A 25,111-nucleotide genomic window follows, 5' to 3' on the forward strand; every position below is an offset into this window, starting at 1 on the left:
ATTTGTTATTTTTGGTTCATTATTATTTCGTATTCAAGATATTACCATACTAGTCAAAAAGTTGATGAATTTTAATACATATGATGGCTTCTACGTACAAAGACTCTGCATTCCATAAAAAATGTTCCTAATTCAATCAACTGAAAATCCATTCCCCGAATTGTGCAGCATTAATATATCCGCTGAATGAACATAAAACTCGTGGGTCTGCTAACCGAAATTTAAACTTTTTGTTGGCATTTGGTATTCTCTATATAACCTGAACACAACTCTGTGTCGAACATTTTCTACCAAGCATTCCGTATGAACGATGATATTGTAAAACAGTACACTAAAATTGGAAATCTATCATGTTACGGGGAGCTCCTAAGATGCAGATATGTTGCCTTTAGAAGGCCCAGGGATTTGACTCTCCTCGGAATTTATATGTTCTGTAGACTGCCCTTTTTGCTTCTTCCCCAGTCGCCTTGTTCCCGGAGCTGGCTTGCCCAAATATGTTGTATTGACCATAGTAGCCAGTGTGTCCACGCCATCCGATGTCACCGGCAAACCTGAACACCCGTCGCATGACAGGATACAAGCTATAGCCTGCATAGATGCCCCTAGCATTGGAGGAAGAGAATTTCTTGGATGTGTCACCTGAAAATGTAAACTACTATGAAATAAAATGCACCAAAAGACTGAAGCAAGTAAAAACATAGAAAAAACAAAGATAAATGAAATTGCTTTTAGTTACTTTGTATAGAATTGCTGCTGATAATCGCTCTCTCAGACAGTAAAGCTGAGCAACATCCATTGCTGTTGAACCAAAATAAAGCCACCGGTCCATGATTATTTTAACTATATTTTCAGGAGAAGACATAATCTTATCTTCTCTGTCACCACTGGATTTGTTATCAACTTCCATTGCGTCTTCGAGTTTGACTTCATCTTCATCTTCGCTCTCTTCATCATTATCGTCATCGTTGTCATAATCACTTCCATCACCCCCATCACCGTTATCATTATCCTGTGCTGGGGCAACAGCAATCTCTGTTGAAAGCAACAAGAGTGGAAGTGGTCCAACAACTGTACAGTTCCGTATGCTCATTCCCATGTCGCCGCGAGTAATCTCATCATACACAATTAACGTGTGCTCTGCGTTTTTCTTTAACGACAACTTAAAATTTATGGAATGATTGTGCAAGCGAACTTTATCCCCACCAGCAGTTTCAATTATGGCCCTTTTCCCTTTTTTGTTCGGCGAAAATCTCCCAACCATTGGATACAAACCTGCGACTAGAACTGCATGGAGTACACCAGGGTCATGCGCATTCATGCTGTAACTCGTAGTATCTTCAGGAACAAAGCCACTTCGAACGAGTTCTTTCTGAAGTTGCTTCCGCATGCCAGATAACATATGCATAGCAGACGAAGAAACAAAATACTGAGAACAAAAGCGGGATTCTAGACCCATATTCTTTGCATTACTCCAGCATTCAAATGCAGCTACAACAGCGAATTGATCACCAGAGCCCCCATATAGAGAAGCAAGCTCAGCCTTGGCAGCGGAAGCTCTCTTCCTTTCTTCAGGCAACATTGGAAGTGTAAATGGATTTCTATAATCAGATGCACATGCTACCGTTAAAGCCGGATTGAGACAGTCCATCAATATAGCAAAAAAAAGCATCCGGCTAGTTAATGGGTGAACAGGGAGAGAACCAAGTTTCTCCCCGAGCTGTGTGAGTTTTTCGTCAGTAGACAATGCCCCAATATCTTGTAGAACTAAAATTGCATGACGTATGGACTCCAAAACCGGAGGATCTAATGTCTTGCTAAGGTACTCTTCTATTTTGCAAGTTGGGTCAAGCAACTTCACCTATTATCACCCCAAAAAAAGGAACAACTCAAATGTGAAGGGAAAATTATAATCTTCTTGTGTGATATAAAATCCATTCCATGTCCGTGGTGAAGAATATAAAAGCCACTAACAGGCCACTTTATCATTCTTAAAATTTGCATTTTTAGGTGATAAAAGAGAAAACATTTTACCATTATCCTGAAATATAGTAATCATCAATGTCATAATGTAACCAATTGGAGAAGATGAGTACCTGCAGACAAAGCTCCTCGATAGATATTCTCCTAATTTCTGGAATCTGAAAATCTGGCAAAGAAGCTGCTCGAATCTTTGAATACAGATGATAGCAAATACCAGGTTGACAACGGCCAGCACGCCCCTCTCGCTGCTTAGCACTTGCTTTTGAAACCCAAGATGATTGAAGAGTTGAGACATTATTATAAGGATCATAACTTTTTTCTTTCATTCGTCCTGTATCTATGACATACACTATATCATCAATGGTGATGGCTGTTTCAGCAATATTGGTTGAAAGAACTATTTTGCGGCAACCATGAGGTGGGCGCTTAAATACCTTCCTCTGCTCCATGCTTGGAACCATCGAATGCAGAGCTATGACCATAAACTTGGATTGATTCTTGAAAAAAGAGGACGCAAGCAATCGTTCACGTGTTCTGTTTATATCATCCCATCCTGGGAGAAAGACAAGGATACCTCCATCTTCTGAATCTACGCATATTTTTCTTATCAGCTGCTCTATTAGAACTTCATCAATAAGTTCGGGGTTGACCGTAGCAAGATATTTATCAAGTAACTGCTTCTCTTCAATGGAGTTCGAAAAATTATTATCCATATGCTTTTTGAGTATTTCGGCTGCTTCTTGCTGGTTTTCCCTTTCGGCAATCTCTAGAGCAATGTTTCCATCATGGGACCTCAAATGGCAATCTGCCCCTAATGATAAGAGCATGCACATATCACCCACCCTACCTTTTCCGGCAAACACCATTAATGGAGTAAGGCCAGTTAACGAATGCTGGTAATTGAACAGTTTCAGGCTTCCTTCGGAAGAAACCAACTCTGACAGCATCTCCCACTCATCATTAAACCAAGCCAAATTAATAGCTTCATCAATAGAGAGCTTCTCTTCTTCACTTAGCTCACAGTTGTTTATTGGAGTTTCAGATGTGGTATTATCTTCAAGATGATTACCACCATCATTGGATTTTATAATAGAAAGTACATCCTCCAGATAGAAAGTTTTGACCTGAAGAGAGAACAGTTAGTCAGGTAGACATCGCAGCAACGTATGAAATATTAATTAATCCAAATCTACAACTGTGTAGATACCGGATAAGTGAATCCCGGAACATTGATGATTGGGCATCCACCAAAATACTGAGAAAATCTCGCAGCATCAATTGTAGCACTCATAAGTACCTGTAAATATTAAAGTGACCAAGAAAATAGAGGTTAAAGATATTGGTCAATGATGGGAACTGACATAACCAAATTAAATACACACTTGACTGGATGAGAGTAATAGAAAAGAAGATATGCAAACTAAATAACTTTGAACTGACCAGACGTAAACGAGGATATGAAGGGAGCATGTCTCTGCATACAAGTTACCAAAAATCAGAATATTAGACCAAAAACTCAGAGAACCAACTTAAGCAAGAAACTAAGATCCCCCCCCCCCCCTTCTTTATGATGGAGGATTGTAAGACAGAATAGCATAAAAAAATTGCCATTGTTGTTAAGGACCAACAGGACCCTAATAGCTTGAGCCATTAGTTTTAGCAGTAAGATATCTTCAACAAGTTTAAGCTACAACCCCAATTTAATCTTCCTTATATATGCAACAAGAAATTATACACTTGCTTTTACTCTCACGAACATATAAAGGCTAATGAGTTCCTTTCAATGGTATACCTGATGATTGCCAACATGAAGTCTGAGTATCGGTCCCTTTCGTGAATTTCATCCTGAACAAGAAATGAATGTCACCTCATTTTCCAATGCACGCTTGCCTAAGGCAAGGGCCAAGGATGCATATTACATGTTTCAAACACACCAAGACTCTTGATGACACAATATATAAAGACATTTGAATCCACTTCAGTTCTCACAAGGCAATATAGGAAAATTTCAAAAATCATTTCCCTTCAACAAAGTATTACAGCTAGCATCAGAGCACCCCCTGCCCCTCTTTTTTTGTTTTTCTCTTTTTGGTGTATACAAACTTCTGTAGAGACCATCTTAAGGACAATGGTCATACTGAATTTTGCTTTTGGTCTGTATTGTTATAGTCACCACTCTATGTATGTTAACTCCTATAATCAGTTTTCACACACAATTTTCAGCACTAACTGTTACACCAGTTATAACTTTCTAATATTATAGAATAAGTTGAATAACAATAAAAAATTTCTACTTTCACCAACCATATAATAGCAATTGCGGTGTTATTGACCAATGATAGAATCAGTTGTGACCTCACTCATTACAAAAGGCGAACTTGTTCAAAAATCTAAGTTCAACTCAATACAATAAAATGATGATGTGGCTCTGCAAATCTAATTTACGGATTTTCAAATGTAACTTTTAAGATTCTAATGGATTCACTAGCTATATGCATTTCCAGGTGACCAGCGCATCTGATATCTTACTAATCATACCTAATAAACAAATATCTTCGGCCATCCTAATAACTCAAACTGAACAGTTGTGGTATAGAAGTGAGAATATAAGGTATTTTACCCAAAGACTAAAATACATACAATTGTGCTCTACCCAAATATTAAAAAATAAAACGAGAAAAAAAAATTAACAAAAATATGTACCATAATTATGTGAGTAATGCCAGAAATGTCATCCTTTATGGGCCCCGTCTTTGATGAACAAGAACTTTTAGATACCAACACCCTTAAGAGAACTCCAGTAGTACATAGCACAATTGATGAGTTTCTTCCACCTTTGCCTTCCAGTCGTATCTGGATTGTTTGTTAAATGTATAAGGTGCAAACCACAAATAAAACTAGTAACATGCTACTAAGAATAAGATGCAAGCAACCAATGTATGAAAAGGTTGAAAGACCAAAACATCTTAAAAATTGGGCGCATAGAGTATCGCATCAACACACACGATATATAAATAAAATTACCTTATATCCTACACTTTCTCCAATACCCTCTCCTCTCTCACTGGCTATTCTGTCAGACACTAGACATAGAAACAGAAGAATGAAAATGTCAATAAAGTATAAAATATGAAAATTGAGAAAGCCAAGTTTGAAAATGATGCACACCTGAAGTTGCAGAGATACGTCGAGGCTGGGTGCAAACTATTTTGCATACCTCACCCTTACTCCACATATGATCCAAAATAAATTGAGGAACCTGAGTCATGTTTCAACTTCAAGTTAAGTAGGACAGTAGGACAGGGAAAGGGAAATGTTTAACCTAACACAGTAAATGTCCTAATGAACCAATCATCAAAAATAGTATATGACTAAAAAATTATCATTTTGAAAAGAGTAGTTGACATTTATGTATACATAGTTGCACCATAATAAAGATTAAAGGCAAAGCAAAGAGTTGGTAACCTGAGTAGTCTTTCCACAACCTGTCTCACCAGATATCAGAACTACCTGTTTGAAATAGAAGAAAAGAATATTAAGACCAAACCACATACCAAAATCTAATCCTCAAATTCAATTCAAATCAATTGTTATATTGAAATAGATTTAAAACAAAAAGTCTTACTTAACAATATTAGATAAGCTTCATTATTGTTCAATTTGCAAGCGAGCTATCAAGCAGAAGCATGTCTAAGGCAATTTTACAAAGCAAAATAGTAAATTAACCTGGTGAGATTCAATAGTTGTCACAATGGTATCCTTGAAGGATGCAATCGGCAGCTTAGATCTATCTTCAGTGATCTGAATGAATGGAAATCAAGTAAATGAATCATTAAGAAGACTTACCACATACTACATAATAAGAGTGATGGCAGAAAAGCATCCGACCAACAAAATGTATATATTGCCATTGACTACAAAAGGGAGGAATAAGAATGGACCTGTTTCAGGTTTGAGGTTGTCATGATTCTAGAGTTAAGGGCTTCCATTTTCTTAGCAATATCAGCTTTCGACATAGAAGGTCTAGCAAAAATGTCATCTTTCTTCGGTTTGAATTTCTCAGTAGAGCCACTATCCTCTCCAATCATCTCCCACAGGCTTCCATCACCAGGCGGATAATGGGCAAATAAATTACCTAGTACCTGGCTTGCCTCCTGAGAAAATGCAAAACAAGGAAGATTCCCAAACCCATTATTGGTTTCAACTTTCTTTTTTATTTTATGAACAGCCACCCTCCTTTCTTTCCCATACCTACAAAAGCAGCACGAAACTTGACATTAAAAAAATAAGCACAAAACCAAACAAATCACATTCTATTAGCAACCAATCCACTTGAGAATGGAGACAACTTTGTATGTTGCTCCTGTTATCACTCACCCAGAACTTTTAGACTTAAACCCCATTTTCTGGGCTAATTGATGCACCAAAGCACGGTCTTCATTCGACAAACCAGCTTCAAATTTGTACACTGCAAGTCGGGGGAAAAAAATAAAAAATAAAAAATCCAAATTTCAATTCAAAATTTGACAAAACAACAAACACCTGGAATGCATATAACCAATAAGAACTGTAAAAGTCCAATTTTTTAGGGGCGGAAAAACAGTGCACTATAATTTCAAACACAAAACGGTGAAGCTGACCTTCATCTTTGGAAGCTCGAAACTGTTCGAGAATCTGTGAAATGCGGATCCTGGTAACTTCCTCAACCTTGGGATTCTGACGCTGAAGTGGATTTCCTTTGTTCTTCTCCTTTCTCTTCGTCATTACTTTCGGTCAAAATATTAAGAAGAAGAAGAAGAATGAGCTCAAGTGAAGAAATCGAAAACGAGAAGAATAATAAGAAGAAAAGAGGCTAAGTTGTGAGTTATGGTTGTGCTATGCGTTTTGTGTATGAATTTTTCTTCTTTTCTTCGTCGTTGATATTTGACAACAGCGTGGGCTTCATAGTATATACCGAAGGAATACCCGTACCCGATCCCCTCGGTTTTTCGTTTTTGGTTGAAAAGAGACAGAAGCAAGGTCCTTTTCCGTCCTTTCATCTCTCGCTATGTCTCTATTTATTTCTCGTTTTCCTTTTCGAGTAAAATTTACCTCTCCATTTACAACATGGAAACAAACTCTTTTTTGGTTAAGCCGAAGAATTTTTTTTCAGATATTTATTTACTGCCACACGGTAATATCTTAAATAAGTTCCTAAAAAATATTTGATACGATATTTTATTAAGTCTTAACAAAATTTAATTATTAAATTAGTCTCTAATTTTTTGTTCGTTTCACTACCGGAGTTTGAAGCAAAATTTTAGAGGGGCAAACAAATTAATAATAATATTTATATTAAAATTAAATTTATAAATATAATTATTTTATTTCTAATAAGATAATAAATAAATAATTTTATAAATAAAAAATACAAAATAATTTATAATGGTACACTTCGAGTCTTTAGTGACTTAAAATTTTTAATAATTGAATCATAACTAAACTTTTTAGCAATTTATAATATTTATTAAATTTTTTTATCAATTTATACAAATACAATAATATCAATACTTATTAGATATTATAATATATTTTATCATATAAAAAATTAAATTAAATAAATAATAAAATATAAAATAATATTAAATTAAATAAATAATAAATACCTAATTTTTTATATTTGAACTCAAAAATAGAGGGAGTGTTGCTTGTTGAATAGAGAGCTGCAAAATGTGAATATAGCTACTAGTAAAGCAGCGTGTTTTTATAACGAATAATTTTTATCTTTTATTTTATTAGAAGATCTTTTTTATTCTTATTTTTTTGTTATATAACTTTTTTATTTGATTTGATTGTTAGATGATTTTTTTTGTTAGATAATTTTTTTATTTGATTTGATTTTATCTTTTAGTTTTGATGTGTTGTGAAAGTCAATAAAGACATATTCAATTCAGTCCAAATCCAACATATTTTTAATGTTTAAAACTAAAAACTATTGTGCAATAAAAACAAGAATGAGAATTAAACTTGAGTGCTTTAAGTCATAGTAAAATATTTGAGTCAACTGAACTATTTTTTTTCGAAGAAGTATTATTAATTTTTTTATAAAAAAATTGGGAGGGCCGTGGTCCTCCATTGTCTCAACTAAACTCTGTCCCTAATTCGTTTGTATTGAAAAAATTAATCTGAGAATTTTTAAAATTTTAAAAAATTATTATATCTTTATTGAATAACGATAAAAATTAATTTGTTTAACTTTTTATTTTGACATGAGAATTGATTTGTCTAATAAAATCAAAAAGTTAGAGATATACTTAGAGCTCATTTGAGAAATAGTAGAAGCTATTTTTTTTTTTACTTTTGGATTATGAAAAGCCACAATCTATATGTTTGATACCATTTTAAAAAAAAAATTTAACTTTCTGAAAAGTTAATTTGCAGCTTCTTAAAAAAATAGAAATATATGACGTCTCCACTTCTCGATAAATCATTCTACCACTTATTTAAAAAAAATTAATTTTAAAACAAAAGCAATCTACTTACTTTCCTTCTTCATTCTCTATGAAAAATAATGACCTTTCACCACTATTTTTACGCAAGGTCTGCTAGAAGCACTGGCCTTTCACCATAATTCCACCATCATTCTCACGCAATGTTCCAAACTTCACCATTTTCACGTAATGATTCATCTGATGGAAGTATTGATCCTCCACCACCATTTTCAGACAATATTACATTTGAACAACCTATTGCATATATTCCTTCTAAGTTTTTTTTATCATTTTATCACTCTATTTTTTATTATTAAATTTATATTTTAATTGTTGTATAAAATTTCAATTTTAGTTTTATTCTTTTCATATGTGATTTTATAACTTGCTATTATTTTCATAGTTAACTATAGCAAGTTCTTGACCATAATAAAAGAGAAGAGAGTTCTAATAGGAGTAAAAAAAATAAAAAACAGCAACAAAATATACATTGACACACATTTTATATTCATTTTTTATTTTCACCTACCATATCATACACAATATTAGTGATTAGGTTATGTAAAATCAATATTCAATATTAAAAAATATTTGTTATTATCGTTATTTTAATATTCATTATCTTTTGTAAAAAAAAAATATTTTTTGAGTTATTTATCCAAACGCTACAACTTTAAAATAAGTATTTTTATAACTAAAAATTCAAACACAAAATAACTTATTTATAAGTTGTTATTAATAAAAGTCCTTATGTTTTAAATTTTTTTTCAAAAGAATTTATTTAAGTTATTTACCAAATTGGCTTAGTAACTAAAATTTGTTGAAAATTAAATTGTCTAAAATTTTCAAAGATTAATTTGATATATTATTCACTTAGATATAAATACCGTTCAATACAATAATAACTTTTTTTTATTGATTTATACACAATTCCATGGATGAGATATTAATTTGGATGCACTAATACCTCAAATTAATCATCAACCATTTTTTCAATAGAATATTTTGATTTTCAACTAATTTTAATTATTAAACTAATATCCAACCTTTTCTTCATTAAAATAATCAGATCTACTTAAAAAATTTAAACAAACTAATCTTATGATTATTTGCCAAAGACAGTTTTTTAAAAATGATTAAAATATCAATTTTGATAATTAAAAACTAAATATCAGACAATTTTTTTGAAGATTAATTTGTGACTAGACTATATAGCTATTTGTAAATTATACTTCAAACTATAAAATTAGTTTTCACAATTTTGTTTTGAGTAAATTATTCTAAAACAAACAATTTGACAAATGAGTCAACTAGCTTAGACTAAAAAAACAGTTAAAAACTTAAAAAACATACTTTTATTGTGTTTAGCTTCTTTTTTCATAAAATTCTAAAATAAACTATATAAAAACAAATATTTGCTCTTTATCCAATCCAACCCAAAGCCCAAAAGGTATTCGGCATAAGAAAATTGGAAAGTTAAATTTCACGAATAAATTTCTTGTAAATAATTTACATCTCTTTTTTTTTTTCGAAATAATTTACATCTCTTTTTACTCCATACCAAATACACCCTCAAAATTAAGAATGTTTTTGCAGTTTACATCATTCATGACATTCTTCAAATCATGTTTTAGCACTCAACCTTGCACGGAAAGTTTATAAAAGAAACACCACCTCAAATAAAATAAGAATATTAATGTCCCTACCAAAATTCCAAAACTGGTTCAATGTATGCGCCTAAAGTAAAGGAAATTCACGACTACTTTAGTTTAAACCACTATAAATGTTAACAGGTAAGTAACTTAAAATCTGCTAATCTTAGAAGTTAAAAACACTCATTCTGGAATCATCAACTTTTAATAAGCCCCCCAAAAGAGTCAAGCGTAAATAGAACATGGATTTATTGTGAGAAATATGGAAAGTCACAAGCATGTTTGATATGAATGTCTCTACTTGTGGTGATAAGTAAAGGTATTTACACAATTGCAATGATAAAGAAGAAAAGAGAAATAAAATGAAATGAGTCTGACTTTGTTGTTCTATGTTCCCCCATTGCAGTAATGGATGCCATTGCTGTGTGCATTCGGGTACTTTACATTCAGACAATTTAGGCCCCATATCCGGATTGTCCGGTCATCACTAGCCGAGGCTAACATGTGAGGGTTTGCCGGATTCCAGCTCACACAGTTGACAGCTCCTGAATGTCCAGGCAATGCCTCTAGAAGCTCCCCTGAGCTTCTGTGCCATATGTATACCTACAATGGTGGAAAGAAATTTGCACCTGGGTTTAATAATGCAAAATGCCTTATCTTTTTCTGCAAGTATTTTTCCAGACATTAAAATATGGACATCATGATTTGGAAGTTGTAACATAAGCATTGTTTGGTTGGCATCTATGATATCGATATTCAAGAAACAGAATACTTTAATGATTGTTGCAATAGATTACTAGAATAAAAAGTGGAATACCAAATTTAAAAACATGTCCTTTTGATGGCATAACTCATTATGTACACATACAAGCACCTGAAGAATCTCAATTTGCTGCCAATCATTAAGAACTATATCTGTGATTAATAATGTAAGATCCATACCTGTGAATCCTCACTTCCACTAGCTATGAAGGATTGCTTAAGTCCACCAAAGCAAGACCTGATAACAAATCGGCTGCGCCTGTGACCTTTGTACTTGCCAACAAGCTCAGGTTCACCTTCAATGTTCCAGAGATGTATTTCTTGGTTCAAAAGGTTAACCAACAAGAAATTACTATCCTTGGATAAACAAAAGGATGTTATTGTCTGATACTCTTCAATAAATCTCTCATCTTTTGATTCTCTGTTGAGCAACAGCACGGCATTGTCTTTACAAATACTTATAATCTCTTCCCCATCACCCGTTATTTCCAAGTCAGAAATCTTAAGGGTTTTTGAGCCTTTCCAAGACTCCACTTCTTTCCCATCTAATTCCCACATACAAATGCTTTTGTCGCTTAAGCCAGAAAGTATATATTTCCCACTTGGAAACCACGTACAGGAGACTAAGCCAATCCCAGCTTTTTCATAAATTTGGATGCACTTACCAGTGGAGACATCCCAACGCCTGATAGTCTCCTCCACTCCACATGTGAGTAGCTCTTGGTCATTAGGACTCCATGAGACAGAAGAAACAGATTTCTGATGACCAGATAGTTTGTGCTTTACGGAGAGCTCGCCATTCATGCCAACCTATTTGACAAAAAAATAAAAATGATCTACGTTAATAACAATAAGCCTTATTTCATGTGTGTCTGTGTGAGTGTGAGAGGCACAGATAGAATTCATTTCTTGTGCATTAATCACCATTTGGTGCCTTTAATACATGCCATAAAAATTTCACAACAGATTTATAGAAGTGGTCAATGCCCTGACACAACCCTCCTATTATCCAGGCTTAGGAACCAGCCAGGGTTAAGATTGCATAACATCTAACATTGGCACATGATGAGTTAATGATAAACTAAGAAAATAAGCCACATAATATAAGCAATTAGAAAAACAAGAGAAAATACAAGACCACGATAAAAATTGTCAGATCAATGTCAAATGTTACCTCCCAAATTATTGCAGATCGATCATTTGATGCAGAAGCTAAATACTTCCCATTGTGTGAAAATTGTACAAACCAGACTTCATCATCATGTGCTTCCAATATCTGTTTGAATAGTGATAGGAAAAGAAAATAACATCAAAATACATATACAAACCACTTACGGAATAGAAATAAATGGAGAATGGTATGGTTATTAAACAGTAAAGGGAACAAACCAGACATTTTTTTTATCTCTCTTTCCTCCTCTCTAGATTTGACTTTAGAGAGAAATCCAATTATAAATATTGAAGTTGTGCGCAAAATTTACTATCAAATCATGTAATGATATATGAAACATTTTTTTATCAAGCAAGAAACTAATCAAGTGAAATGCATATTTGAAAATGGCATCTTATGTACACTATATATAGTAAAATACATGATACCATAGAAACAGAAATTCAATCCGATATCTATTTAGCTGTAAATGTGATCAGTTGGTTTCTACAAGCTGCATATGACAGTCAATGGCACATCCTCACTTAGATACTCAAATAATTCATGACATGGCACTATTTTAAGCTTTAGGTGAATATTCTCATTGGAAGGAAAAGGATCTCATAGCAAGGACATGAGGGAAAAGTGAGGAATAGAGAACAAGTAAGAAGTAACCAATGAAGATCTTCACATCAATTAGAGGAGTACAGAACAAATAAAAGCTCATGCCTATTATCATTTCTAACCTGTAATGTTTTAGAAGGTATCTGAGCTTTCCCACAATGATGATCCGAATATAATGACATCTGCTTATCCAATGAGTTGTGGAAGGGGCAAGCCTCTCGTTGCACCATAAGGGCTTGTTCAACTAGATGCTCTAATCTCTTTTCAGGTATCATTACAGTCGGGGGTAGCATTCTTTTCAATTCCTCCAGAAGCTTTGACCTAGACCTCACCCTTGCAACATCTCGCCTAGGAGATGGAGAGACTACGCAGGAAGAAAGTTCACGGATTCTACTATTCTTAATGCAAAGTGGAGCAATCTCTGTCCTCAGTGTCTTCAATGCTTCCATGACCTTTTCCCCATCTAGAAGTTCAAAGAACTTCTGCTCCAATATTAAAAATGAGGCCGCCCTAACAATGCTTTCATCCGCTAGACCAATCCTATGCAATGTAGCTACACTGTCATCCCAATTCCCATCAAGTATTTGCTGCATAAACAGATTCACAGCAGCCGAGTGTAGAGGTATCCCAGACTCCTCCTCTAGATGGGCACCACTCTTTCCATAACCAAGAGAGTACAACGCCTTTGCGATTATCCTGACAAACTCCTCCTTCCTTATAACCCCTTTGGAGCCAATAACTTGTTCGTCCCCTTCGGACGGCAGGGGCCGAGCCATCAAGTCGCTGCACAAACCTCCACCAACAGGCTCCACAGAAGAACAGCCGTTAGACAAACCAATTTTTCCTTTCGAGGAAAATTTCATCCGTTTCAAAGCTGGTTCTTCATCCCCCACACCTCCCATGAAAAGTAAACCTCAGCCCATATATATAGATATAATTCTTCAGCGGCTATCAAAAACAACACACACAATCACATAACCAAGTAAAAAACGCCTCTGAAAAAAACCACAAGGAACAAATGCCTGCAAGTAAGAATCGATTAAGCACCACAACACTAAAAAAATCCATTGAACAAGAATCAGCAAACTATAACATCCTTACAATCTAAACTAAGAAATGAACACAATCCACTCAAAATCAGCAAGGTTTTCTACCAAATTACTACAATCCACGAACACAGAGGGATTACCAGAATCCTAGCGGAGGTTTATCATACTCTATCTGAAACCATCACACGAAAACGGAAGCTGAACTATTATTAAAAATAAAATAATAAAAAATAATAGTAATAATTAATAAATAAATAAATAAATAATAAGAAAAGAAAAATACATTTTCCGAAGAAACAGAGGCAAATTCGAGAATATCGGCAAAACAAGATAAAGAAGATGCGATACAACAATCGAAGGTAGAAGTTGCAGATCCAAGTATTTCAGAAGAGAAATTGAAGGCGATGATGATCCACCGACTTACCGGAAGACAGCAGAGAAGAACGATCGGAGAGTTGAACGTGAACGGAGTTGAGGTGCGATCGGCGAGTGAAACGACACCGTTTCGATTCGTTGTTGTTGTTCTTCTTCTTCTTGATGAGGTTCCTTCTTTGTTTTCTTTCTTCAGTTACCAAAAGGCAAAAACCACACAGCCTGAAAATCCCAAATGCCTCTCTCACCTTCTTCTTGGATATATATAATTATTTATTAAATTTATCTTTTTTCTTTTTTACCTAAATTATTATTATTATTCTACTGGATTTCTTTCTTCTTCTTTTTTACCTCTTTTTCTCCATTACCTTTCTAGTATTCATTGACAAATAATTAAGAGATTTACTATTAGCAAGTAAGATTCTAGTAATATGTATGAGATTATAGTTTTCAATTTTTCTATTAAAAACGGCTATCAACACACTAAAATTTATATATATATATATATATATATATATATATATATATATGGTTAATCTTAATTTATCAAAAAAAATTATTATAGTATAATTCGATTACATATTTATATTTATATGATTAAGAGGCTATGAAGTATGGATTTTTTTTTTATTTTATTGTGTAGCGGATACATTTTAGACATACACGTGTCTTTTGTGTGTGACCGTATCTCTGTCTTTTGTGTGTGACCGTATCTCAATAAAAAAAAAAAAAAACTTTCAGACACGTCACACTTAAATATCATCACATATCCAACCTTATTTTTAATGAGTTATTCTCCACGTATAAGCATTTTCTCATACAAGTCATTTATATTAACGCGCTTTCACGTTTTTTTCCGTGCCTCTTCTTCTTCTTTCTCCTTGCCTCTTCTTCTTCTTTTATGCCTCTTCTTTTTCTTCTTCGTAATTTTTCTTTCTCGTTATTGACCACCTCTTCCTCCTCCTCCTCCTTTTTTTTTATTGAAATTTCTTCTCCTCTTTTCTTTTTCTCTTTTTCCTTTATCATCAGTTATCTCGTTGTTGAAGATAATAAATAATTCAGATTGTCAATTGAACCATAACAAAATTTATTATTGTTTTGAATCCAATCAAGTGGCTAAGGTGTGATTCAATTTAGAAGAAAAAATATAGCATTAGAGAAAACATTTTTCTGCAGCAAATTTGGGTGTAACATGAAGATATTTAGGTGTAACACGAAGATATTTTGGTGTATTTTAAGAATTTTTGCATGTATTTTTATTCTGATAAGTTCTGCATAATTCAAAATTTTCCCTCTTCCTCCTTTTTATCTTCTACTATTTCTTCTTTTTTTTATCATCATCACCATCTTCTTTTTTTTTCTTATTCATCTTTTCCTTTTTATTTTATCTTCTCAAGTTTTTTCTTGTTTTACTCTCTTAATAAGAATAAAAACAAAAAAAAAAACAAACAAAGAAGAAGAAAAAACACATAATGCTACAGAATTACTTGGAAGAGAATGAACTTACAGTCATTTAACTAAAAGAAAGAAAGAAATAACAAAAAAAAGAAGAAGAAAAAAACGCAGCATTAGAGAAAATATTTTTCTATATTTACAGCAAATTTGAGTGTAACATGAAGATATTTGGATGTATTTTAAGAATTTTTTTGTGTATTTTTATTCTGGTAAATTTTGTATAATTCAAAACTCTTCCTCCTCTACTGCTTCTTCTTCATCTTCTTATTTCGTTTTCTTATCATTCTTTTTGGAAGAACAAATCAAACAAAGAAAAAAATACATAATGTTGCAAAATCAATAGAAAGAAGAGGAAAAAAATGCAGCAACAACAACAGTAATAAAAAAATAACGATGAAGATGAAACACGCGAAGAAAAAGAAGGAGAAACGCAAAAAAGAATGAGAAGAATAAAAAGAAAGAGGAGAAGGAGAAGGAGGAACGTGAAAAAGAAGTAGTATCTTTTATAATGGTGAGTGAGAACGCGCTTTATAAACGGTTGAGTGACGCGTGTGTTACAGTGGGTGAATGTAAGTTTTGTTAGACTTTGTCCAACTTATAAGACTTGTAAGTTAAAAAGACTTGTATGTGTAGCATAATTCATTTTTAATATATATTATTGACATAAATTTAAAAATAGTATATATTATTAATTATTAAAACAAAAAATAATTTAAATATTTTATATAATTAAAAAATTAATTTATATTTTAATATTAATAAAATATTAAAATATTATTATAATTTATCTAAAAAATATTATATATTTTATACCTATGTTATATCCTTATACCTTATAAAAATTTTAAATATCCATATCTGTGTATTTTATATTGTGTCATAAGTCATAACCTATATTTATGTCAATATTTATGCATTATAAGAGATCTACTATTGTTGTCTAATTAGTTAAAGTATTAAGCAACTTTAGTATTGAAATGAATGTAGTATTAAAGTAAAAGGATTCCTATGTTTTTTTATTAATGCAGAAGTTTGAATGTTTGAAAGTAATTATTCTTTACATGATATGATAACATTAGTATTTTTGTAACCAAATTACTTATAATTATAAGTAGAAATTTATGTGTAGTTATTTTTATATAAAATAAATATTTAAAATTTATTAAATAATTTAATAAATTTAATTAAATTATTATTAATTATCAATTTCATATAAAAATAACTGTATGTGAGTTTTTATCATAATTATATTTTTATTTGTTTATATTTTTCTAATAAAAGTTAGATTTTAGAATGAGCTATGTCCATTCTCTTGTTGTTGGTATTACTCAGACTTCCAACCTCAAAATGCTTTTACAAAGTGTATTAAAATATGGATCAAAAAGCATTATTTATATTTCTTTACCTAACAATTTAAATTTTTGTAAAAAAAATTTGCAAGTTCAAATATAAATGTACATGATTATTACAAAGAAAATTTCACAACCATTTAGTTGTTGTAGAAATTTAAGGAAGAATCATATTCGATTTTTGAAACGTGAATTGGTGAATGTGACAAATATCTTAATAGTAGTTTTGAATTTAAGTCTATCATAAAAAAAATAATTGAGATATGTTATGAGAATTTATTTCCGTTGAATCGAATTAATCAAATTCTCAGTAATAAAATTTAAGTTTCTAACAAAAAAATTTAAATGTCACTAGTTTAGTCGATTATAACAAAATAAGTCCATTCAAATTTTGAAGAAAATATTACTAATTACTAATTAAGAGTAAGATTTACAATGTCTAATAAAGATTAATAAGAGTGAAAATTGGTCTAATTACTCGATAAAATTCGTGACTTAATTTGTTCGAAATTGGACTTAGTTTGACTTGTTTTAGGTTAGGCTCAAAGCAGCTTGTTTTATTAAATAATTTAGATTTTGAATTTTTTATAAAATTTATTAGTTAAAAAGACTAAACCATAGACTTTTAAAAAAATCTATGAAATTTGTTGGATCAGTTATAAAAATGAATTGTTCTTAATTTAAGCTTTTAACTATTCACTCATAATAAATTCAAAATAAAATTAAAAAAATTAATAGTTAAAACTAGTTAAAATTGTAATTTTTTTAAATTATGTGTATAAATTATAAGTATGACTATGATATGTGACTAATGATTGATATATAAATAAATTATAAAATCTAAAATATATCTAATGTCAATTTAGATTTTTTTTTAAGTTTATCGTTTTGAGTTATAATTCAATAAACAAGTTTTTTAAATAAATTTGTGGATTTGTGAAATTTTAAATAAGTCGAATTCGAATCTGAAAAAAAAAATCTACAGATATAACAAATCTAAATTTGGGCCATATATTTACAATATAGACCAAATTCATCTAAATTAAAGTTCGATTTAACTATATTTATTTTTATCTAAATTATGTTATGTATACACTAAAATTAGTTATAAATATAAAATAATATTGAAATATAAATATATATTAAAAATAAATTAATTATATATATATACACAAATACATTAGTGATTGATTTTAATGTACCAATAATATTTTTGAAAAAAAAAACCTTGAAAAAAACCACCGAATATGTGAAAATACCTTGTGGTCCCTACAATATTTTAAAAAGATAAAAGCTTTCTACTCTTTTCTTTCCGTCCCTAACCTTGAAATGACAACTATGACCCTTCCACAGTTCCTTTTTGGTTTCGGTATATACCTTCCTTGCTACTTAAACCTTCACGCATTTGCCTTCTTAGTTTTCTTTGCATACGAAACTTGATTCATTTTCTGAAGTCTTCAACATTCTAATACCATTTATTATTATAATTCCAAGTAAAGACAATGCATAATTTAAAAATTACGCCATACTTATACATATATAATAAAGTGTAAAGTGAATATTGGTGAAATAATAAGTAACTATAATAATTTAAGCATATAATGAATTTTTAAAAAGATCATGTCAAAGATAGTTGATAAGGAATAAATTCAAATTCTACATATCTTCGAGTTAAACTTTCTTTTTATATATATATAAAAAAAATCTATCATAAAAAGAAAGATAACAAAATAAACAAAATGAGAATGATTTATGAATTATCTATAATCTCGCTTTCAAGAGAGTAGGAGGACCAAACATTTTGTTTCTAAGAGTCAACTTCATGCTATGTATTCATGTTACACATGATGGTTAATTAGAATTAGAATAAGGTACAAATATGCAACCGAAAAGTGTTGCAATTTTGAGACGGTTCAACTAATAGAAATAAAAAAAAAAAGACAAATAGGTCCTTAACATTCAAATTTTTAAAAATTTAAAAATATATTTAAGTTTTTGATTATTTAAAATTTGGATATATTGATTTCTTATATTCACTTGGGTCTGTCAAATTCAATAGAAAAATCAAATGTGACTTTTGTTGTACTGATCTGGTTGATACAGATGCACACGTGAAAGAATTTTTAAAATTGAACAAATTAAACTCTGGGATCTATGTATCCAGATTTTGAAGATGTCATTGTCAGAGACTTAAATGTATTTTTAAATCTTCAAAAATTTAAATATCAGTGAACCAAAAAGTTAAGGATCAGTTTTTTTTTTCTAGAAATAATAATAGATAGATATGGTGTGAAGGGATAATAACAAACCTTGGTGTAGAGAATGGATGAGAACTTAGTAGGGCAAAGAACATAACTATAATGTTATGTTGATTTTTTATCTAACAAGAAATCAATTCATGCTTAATTAACTTGATCATTCTTTCATCCTTTTTCACTCTTCATGCTTCTAATTATTTTCCATGATTTTTTCACATTTTCCATGTTTGAGAAATTTTTATTTGTTTAGAAATTAAAGTAAATTATTATTTCTAACCATCAAAAATTCAAATACCAACAATTCTAACGATAAAAAATAGGTTTTATTATTCTGTTGACTTATATAGTTTTACCAAATTTTTAATTAGATTTTTATATTTTTTTTCTTATAATTAGGTCCTTACACTACTTTTAACTTTGTAATTATGTCTTTCCTAGTATAAAAATTATTAGAGTTAATTGAATATTTATTTGTAAATTGGAGGTGTCCACAATTAAAAACATAACTAGATCTTTAACTATATATTTTTTGAGAAAAATATTATATTAATTTTAATATTTTTGACATGAAAATGACCTAATTATAAAATTAAAAACAATGTAGGAACTCAATTGAAACGAAAAAATATATACATACCTAATTAAAATTTGGTAAAACCATAGAGAACAACAAAGTAATTAAACCTAAAAATGAGAGTTTACTTTATAACTTAAGAATACTTCTTAATTGTATAACAGAAAAACATATTAAGAATACTACTTATGATGTTCTAATCATCATTTTTTGGGTGAGAAATAGTTAACCTTGGGTTATTAACTTATTAAGAAATTTCTTAGTAACAAATCTTGTTGCAAAAATTTCTTGTATGCTTCTACGAAGCACACGGATGCGTGACACGACACGATACAGTTGTTAATTCATTTGAGATAACTCAACTATTTAAGGCATGTTACAGTTACATCATAGTCTTGAACCCTTTGTCAAGCATATAAATGAATTGTTAAGGTTTGTTGAATGCAACTTGAAATGCTTAATCAGCAATCACAGACAACAAATTAAAGTAGGTTGGGGTAATGTCTTAAGAGTTTCACAAACTCCATGAAAATCATGCTTATGCTTCCACATAAATACTCCAACCAACTCCCTCAAATAATGGACAAAACTCAAAGCAAAACAGAACATACATACCACTTCATTTGATTTACATACAGGTAGAAGAACTCCTTACTAGTTTATCAAGCAACACTGAAGGAACTCGCGGCGTTCTCAACGAATCTTCTAGCTCCCTTGAACCACCTCTTGTCTCCGGCTTGAGCCTTACAGATGTATAGTTTTCCATCTTTAACTGTTGCTCTGATCAGTTGATGCTTGCCGCCTTCGTCTCCATCAGCAGTCCTTGTCAAGACAGATAGAAAGTAGTACTTTTTCCCATCAATCACTGGTGTTGAACTCTCTAAGATGTTAGCTGTGGCTACAACATTCGCGTCGAAACCACCCTGCTCAATCAAAGTCCATACTTAATTTGCATTCTAAGAACATTAATTCGCAGCAGACTAAATGTGTTACAAGAACATACAAGTGTTTATTGTCACTTACCTCAGCTTGAGTCTCCCCAAAGAAAGCTTGTTTCCCAAGCAAGTAATCCACCTGCAAAGAACAAAAAAGACTTTGTCTTTTAGAATCCAAAGTCATCATTCATTTAATTAGAACTAGTTTTGAACAAGTTTACCTGAGAAAGGAACTCCTCAGGGGAACCATAGTCAGTGATGGACTTCTTATCAGTTGGAGTAACTGTGACAACCAAATTGCTGGTTGAATCAAAGTTGTCCTCATATCTAAGAATTTGACCCGGGTACTCGACCTCTTTGCTCGGGTTCCACTTTGAAGGGATCGAAATTTTGAATCCGTCGCCATTGTATACTAGGAAGTCTGTGTTAGTCTTTGGCTTTCCAAACACATTGGCTGCAAGAAAGCAAGCAAAACAATCAAAATTGATGCAAAACTGCCAAAATCTACCTGCTCAAGCAATCAATTTCGTCGAATCCACTTATTGGTATACACCTAGACACTTCAACTTTTGAGAAAATTTAATCTTTGGCATGATATTAGAGACTTAATAACCAATGGGTTTCAAGAATATTACTGATATCACTCCAATATCACTCAATTTTGTTTCATCTTAATGAAAAGTCATGATCATGCAAAGGAGTATAGTTTCAATTCATATCTAAAGACTATGAGTTGCTATCAGCCTAACACCACATATATAAATCATACACTAGTGAATTTTAAGTATATATTCTGCATTAACCATATAACATCACAAACTTTCTAGATAGATATCATTATGTTAAATAGCCACTGATCAACCATGCATATATGTATTAAACATCTCATAAAAGCTTTTACTATAGTACTGTAAATTATACCGTGCATATATGAATGAAAGAAGAAAAAACTATACCAGCTTCTCCATAGGCAGCATCAGCAGGTGAGACCTTAGAAGCAATAGCAGCAGAACCAATAAGAACAGTTAGAGCCAACCTACGAGACACTGAGGCTGAGGCATCATCATAATCTTGCTTCTGAGCCTTGCATACAACATGGTTTGGCTTTGTGCACACTACTTGGCGTTGTGATGAGGCTCTTGTTGAAGTTGTGAGTGCATGGTGGTGCAAAAAACATTGGGTAGAAGCCATTTTCTTTCTCTCACACACACTCTAAGGAACTTGTTATGGCTAGTTTTGGATTTGGAGACTGGTTCATTGATTGATTGGGATTGCCATGTTTTTTGGATTAGATTTCTGAGTTTGGATAAGGTGCTATAGGCTCTCATTGATGCCACGTGGCAACCCCCGTGGCCACATCATCAGGTTCAGCATTTGTTAGCTTCTCTAACTTTCAAGCACCTTCTAAACCAATCACTTTCTGGTTAGTGTAAATATTTGACCAAGAACACTTGTTCTTCCTTGGATATTATTTATATATATATACACTATTTAAGATATATTTTGATTTGCTATTCCAATATTGGTGTTTAGAGGGAAAAAAATTGGTGTTATATTTTTTATGGAAATATTGAATGTTATGTAATTCTACAATTAAGGAGATTTATAAATATATATGTAATATCAGTTAAATTTATGAAAGATTTAATAATAATAATAATAATCATCATCAATTCATCATCATCATCCAAATTTGAAGTTTTCACAAGAACAATGTGATTTATTTATTTTGGACTGTTTTGTATTGATAACTAATACTATCATATTTCCAACACATTATACTAATTATAGAACAACTTCAAATCACTACTCCCTAATTAAACTAAGAAAAATCTTTTTTTTCTTCTATTTTTGTTCTAACATTGGTTCTATTAGTAATTATTTTTTTTGGTTCAATCAAGATCTATATGCTAATTACGAACTATATACTTGAATCAACATTTTTTGAATGCAGAAAAGGATTTTCTTGCTCTCAGATCAAACAAGAATTTCTCTTTTTTCTTCCTCTCCTCTTGTTAGTAACTAAGATTAGGAGAAACTTATTGTATTACTCTCATTGAGATGGTTTAAGCTCTCTGTCAAGCATAGTACTTCTAAATAAAATGATAGCAGCTTATTGAAACTAAAATGCTTAATTAAGATTAAGATTAAGCTTCCATATACTTGAACCAAATCCCTCAAATACTGAAGCTTGGGGACAAAAAAAGGAGAGTTCAACAACAAAAAAACATACATAACACTTTAATAAGTTGGATTTACATACAGCATTTAGCATTAAGCATTAAGCATTTATAGCCCTCTCTACCAAGTTCTTAAGCAACACTGAAGGAACTCGCCGAGTCCTCAACGAATCTTCTAGCTCCCTTGAACCACCTCTTGTCTCCGGCTTGAGCCTTGCAGATGTATAATTTTCCGTCTTTAACAGTTGCCCTGATCAGCTGGTGCTTGCCGCCTTCGTCTCCATCGGCAGTCCTTGTCAAGACAGATAGAACATAGTATTGTTTACCATCAATCACTGGTGTTGCACTCTCTAAGATGTTAGCCGTGGCTACAACATTCGCGTCGAAACCACCCTGCTCGATCAAGGTTCATACTCACTTAGGATATGAAATCAAAGCAGACTAAAGGTGTTCAAACAACAAATAAGTGTTCATCACTTACCTCAGCCTGAGTTTCCCCAAAGAAAGCTTGCTTCCCAAGCAAGTAATCAACCTGCAAAGAACAAAAAAGACTTTGTCTTTTAGAATTCGAAATCATCATTCGTTTAATTAGAAATCAATAGTACTAGCTTTGAACAAGTTTACCTGAGAAAGGAACTCCTCAGGGGAACCATAATCAGTGATGGATTTCTTATCAGTTGGAGTAACTGTGACAACCAAATTGCTGGTTGAATCAAAGTTGTCTTCATATCTAAGTATCTGACCGGGGTACTCGACCTCTTTGCTCGGATTCCACTTTGAAGGAATTGATACTTTGAATCCATCTCCGGCGTATGCTAGGAAGTCGGTGTTTGTCTTCGGCTTTCCAAACACATTGGCTGCAAGCAAAGTCAGAGATCAAAGTCATTGTTATGATAATGGAAACTTGACAAATTAAACTGGTGTTTTAAGAGAATCATTGTTTGTCAACACCATTCTTTCAATATCCAATGATCACTCAATTCTGTTTCATGTTACAAAAGAGTAGAATTCACAATATTCAAAGGCATACTATGTCATTTCAGTTCAAAGTAAAGCAATTTCAAGTTCATTTGGGGTACTCCAAGAATTTGCATGGCACTAAGGATCATAATCATACAAGAGACTAGGCTTTCAAGTTCATTTTAGATTAATTTGAATGATGAAAAATACTCTATCAGTCTATCAATATAAAGTATCTTACAGTATCAACTACTCCCTTTCATCAATCAGATGTAGAAACCAATTAACATCATAGACTTGTAACAACATTAAAATACATGATCAGATACTTACAAGTTACATCTATCAAAGTTAAAATCAGAAAATGGGCAAGAGATATATACCAGCTTCTCCATAGGCAGCATCAGCAGGAGAGACCTTAGATGCAACAGCAGCAGCACCAATGAGAACAGTTAGAGCCAACCTACGAGACACTGAGACAGAAGCATCATCATGTGATTGCTTCTGAGCTTTGCATACAACCTGGTTTGGCTTTGTGCACACTACTTGGCGTTGTGATGAGGCTCTTGTTGGAGTAGTAAGTGCATGTTGGTGCAAGAAACATTGTGTTAAAGCCATTGTTTCTCTTTACTACTTTGCTCACACTAACACTATACTTGTTAACTTCTACTAGAGCTATTAGAACTATGGAGGGAGTGTGTGGTAATGGAGATTGGATTTTGATGTGCTGATATGTCACCAATGAGAGACAGGTTTGGATTAGATTCTTGATTATGTCGGATAAGGTCTTGTAGCTTCTGAGTGGTGCCACGTGGCAACTCAATTCTCATCTTTCTTGTGTTGCAGCCACAAGTTCTTGTATCATGCTTTTTTCTGCTGTGTAGGTTGACTCTATTAAATATGAAGCAAAATTGAAAAAGTAAATCGAGAACGTAAAATATAAAATTTTAACAAGATTTAAATCGTAAAATCGTAGACTTAGTATAAATTTCATAAACTCGATAAACTCATTTAAAATTGTAATATTGAAAGATTTTAAGAATTAAATCGAGATTTTAACTATTATAGAAGCATTTTAAAATTCATTTTAAAAGAATATTAATAAAAAATTACTAAATTTTATTATTTTTTATTTTATTTAATGTATTTTATAATTAATAAATATTAAATAAAATTTGAATTTTATTATTTTAATTTAATAGTGATAAAATATTTATGTCATAGAAGGTGCATTTTCAATTTTCACCATGGATTGGTGGCAATTACAACTTTAGCATAGGGTTTATAAGGATATATATATGATAAATTAATTGTGAAAATTTACACACTTTTCAATTAGAT

At 31.8% G+C, this 25,111-nt stretch overlaps 4 protein-coding genes across 9 annotated transcripts; all 4 read right to left on the minus strand.

Annotated features, from left to right (window-relative positions):
- Positions 1-25: 25 nt before the first annotated feature.
- On the minus strand, positions 26-7,009 carry LOC112702072 (DExH-box ATP-dependent RNA helicase DExH6). 2 transcript variants are annotated; one of them, XM_025752954.3, is made up of 14 exons: positions 6,621-7,009; positions 6,358-6,448; positions 5,922-6,231; positions 5,707-5,781; positions 5,446-5,490; positions 5,149-5,239; positions 5,005-5,063; positions 4,684-4,833; positions 3,773-3,825; positions 3,421-3,454; positions 3,188-3,277; positions 2,094-3,104; positions 737-1,858; positions 26-639 (listed from the first exon to the last, which is right to left on the minus strand). In XM_025752954.3, exons 1-14 carry the CDS (start codon positions 6,742-6,744, stop codon positions 367-369), a joined length of 3,528 nt encoding a protein of 1,175 aa, XP_025608739.1. In that variant the 5' UTR covers positions 6,745-7,009; the 3' UTR covers positions 26-366. The 2 variants fall into 2 exon arrangements, with proteins under 2 accessions (XP_025608739.1, XP_072056015.1); XM_072199914.1 differs by lacking the exon at positions 5,446-5,490 and having other exon boundaries at positions 5,149-5,255; positions 5,686-5,781; positions 6,621-6,898.
- A 3,325-nt stretch (positions 7,010-10,334) lies between these two features.
- On the minus strand, positions 10,335-14,422 carry LOC112702074 (WD repeat-containing protein 26 homolog). Of its 5 annotated transcripts, none has more exons than XM_025752961.3 (6): positions 14,112-14,299; positions 13,828-13,859; positions 12,761-13,586; positions 12,039-12,140; positions 11,045-11,674; positions 10,335-10,705 (listed from the first exon to the last, which is right to left on the minus strand). In XM_025752961.3, the coding sequence occupies exons 3-6, from the start codon at positions 13,538-13,540 to the stop codon at positions 10,490-10,492; spliced, it is 1,728 nt and encodes a 575-aa protein (XP_025608746.1). In that variant the 5' UTR covers positions 13,541-13,586; positions 13,828-13,859; positions 14,112-14,299; the 3' UTR covers positions 10,335-10,489. The 5 variants fall into 5 exon arrangements, with proteins under 5 accessions (XP_025608746.1, XP_072056016.1, XP_025608742.1 ...); XM_072199915.1 differs by having other exon boundaries at positions 12,761-13,633; positions 14,112-14,295; XM_025752957.3 differs by lacking the exon at positions 13,828-13,859 and having other exon boundaries at positions 12,761-13,660; positions 14,112-14,422.
- A 5,609-nt stretch (positions 14,423-20,031) lies between these two features.
- On the minus strand, positions 20,032-22,571 carry LOC112702076 (oxygen-evolving enhancer protein 2, chloroplastic). The gene is made up of 4 exons (XM_025752964.3): positions 21,587-22,571; positions 20,852-21,084; positions 20,719-20,769; positions 20,032-20,618 (listed from the first exon to the last, which is right to left on the minus strand). Exons 1-4 carry the CDS (start codon positions 21,819-21,821, stop codon positions 20,358-20,360), a joined length of 780 nt encoding a protein of 259 aa, XP_025608749.1. The 5' UTR covers positions 21,822-22,571; the 3' UTR covers positions 20,032-20,357.
- Positions 22,572-22,746: 175 nt separating this feature from the next.
- LOC112702075 (oxygen-evolving enhancer protein 2, chloroplastic) lies at positions 22,747-24,643 on the minus strand. Its single transcript, XM_025752963.2, has 4 exons — positions 24,154-24,643; positions 23,435-23,667; positions 23,292-23,342; positions 22,747-23,203 (listed from the first exon to the last, which is right to left on the minus strand). Exons 1-4 carry the CDS (start codon positions 24,386-24,388, stop codon positions 22,943-22,945), a joined length of 780 nt encoding a protein of 259 aa, XP_025608748.1. The 5' UTR covers positions 24,389-24,643; the 3' UTR covers positions 22,747-22,942.
- Between the last annotated feature and the right edge of the window lie 468 nt (positions 24,644-25,111).

The sequence above is a fragment of the Arachis hypogaea genome, chromosome 7 (genome assembly GCF_003086295.3).
Source record: "Arachis hypogaea cultivar Tifrunner chromosome 7, arahy.Tifrunner.gnm2.J5K5, whole genome shotgun sequence".
In the NCBI taxonomy this organism is placed as follows: Eukaryota; Viridiplantae; Streptophyta; class Magnoliopsida; order Fabales; family Fabaceae; genus Arachis; species Arachis hypogaea.

Excerpts from the sequence above, each read along its gene's own strand:
- LOC112702072 (XM_025752954.3), bottom strand. The coding sequence starts at position 6,744 with ATGACGAAGAGAAAGGAGAAGAACAAAGGAAATCCACTTCAGCGTCAG. Across the intron at positions 3,826-4,683 it reads GCATTACTCACATAATTATG|GATGAAATTCACGAAAGGGA; the intron begins GTACATATTTTT and ends TTTCTTGTTCAG. Across the intron at positions 640-736 it reads CAGCAGCAATTCTATACAAA|GTGACACATCCAAGAAATTC; the intron begins GTAACTAAAAGC and ends TTACATTTTCAG.
- LOC112702074 (XM_025752957.3), bottom strand. The coding sequence starts at position 13,540 with ATGGGAGGTGTGGGGGATGAAGAACCAGCTTTGAAACGGATGAAATTT. Across the intron at positions 11,675-12,038 it reads GATCTGCAATAATTTGGGAG|GTTGGCATGAATGGCGAGCT; the intron begins GTAACATTTGAC and ends TTTGTCAAATAG. Across the intron at positions 10,706-11,044 it reads GTGGAAGTGAGGATTCACAG|GTATACATATGGCACAGAAG; the intron begins GTATGGATCTTA and ends CCACCATTGTAG.
- LOC112702076 (XM_025752964.3), bottom strand. The coding sequence starts at position 21,821 with ATGGCTTCTACCCAATGTTTTTTGCACCACCATGCACTCACAACTTCA. Across the intron at positions 21,085-21,586 it reads TGCTGCCTATGGAGAAGCTG|CCAATGTGTTTGGAAAGCCA; the intron begins GTATAGTTTTTT and ends GCTTTCTTGCAG. Across the intron at positions 20,770-20,851 it reads CTGAGGAGTTCCTTTCTCAG|GTGGATTACTTGCTTGGGAA; the intron begins GTAAACTTGTTC and ends TGTTCTTTGCAG.
- LOC112702075 (XM_025752963.2), bottom strand. The coding sequence starts at position 24,388 with ATGGCTTTAACACAATGTTTCTTGCACCAACATGCACTTACTACTCCA. Across the intron at positions 23,668-24,153 it reads TGCTGCCTATGGAGAAGCTG|CCAATGTGTTTGGAAAGCCG; the intron begins GTATATATCTCT and ends CTTTGCTTGCAG. Across the intron at positions 23,204-23,291 it reads TTGGGGAAACTCAGGCTGAG|GGTGGTTTCGACGCGAATGT; the intron begins GTAAGTGATGAA and ends TTGATCGAGCAG.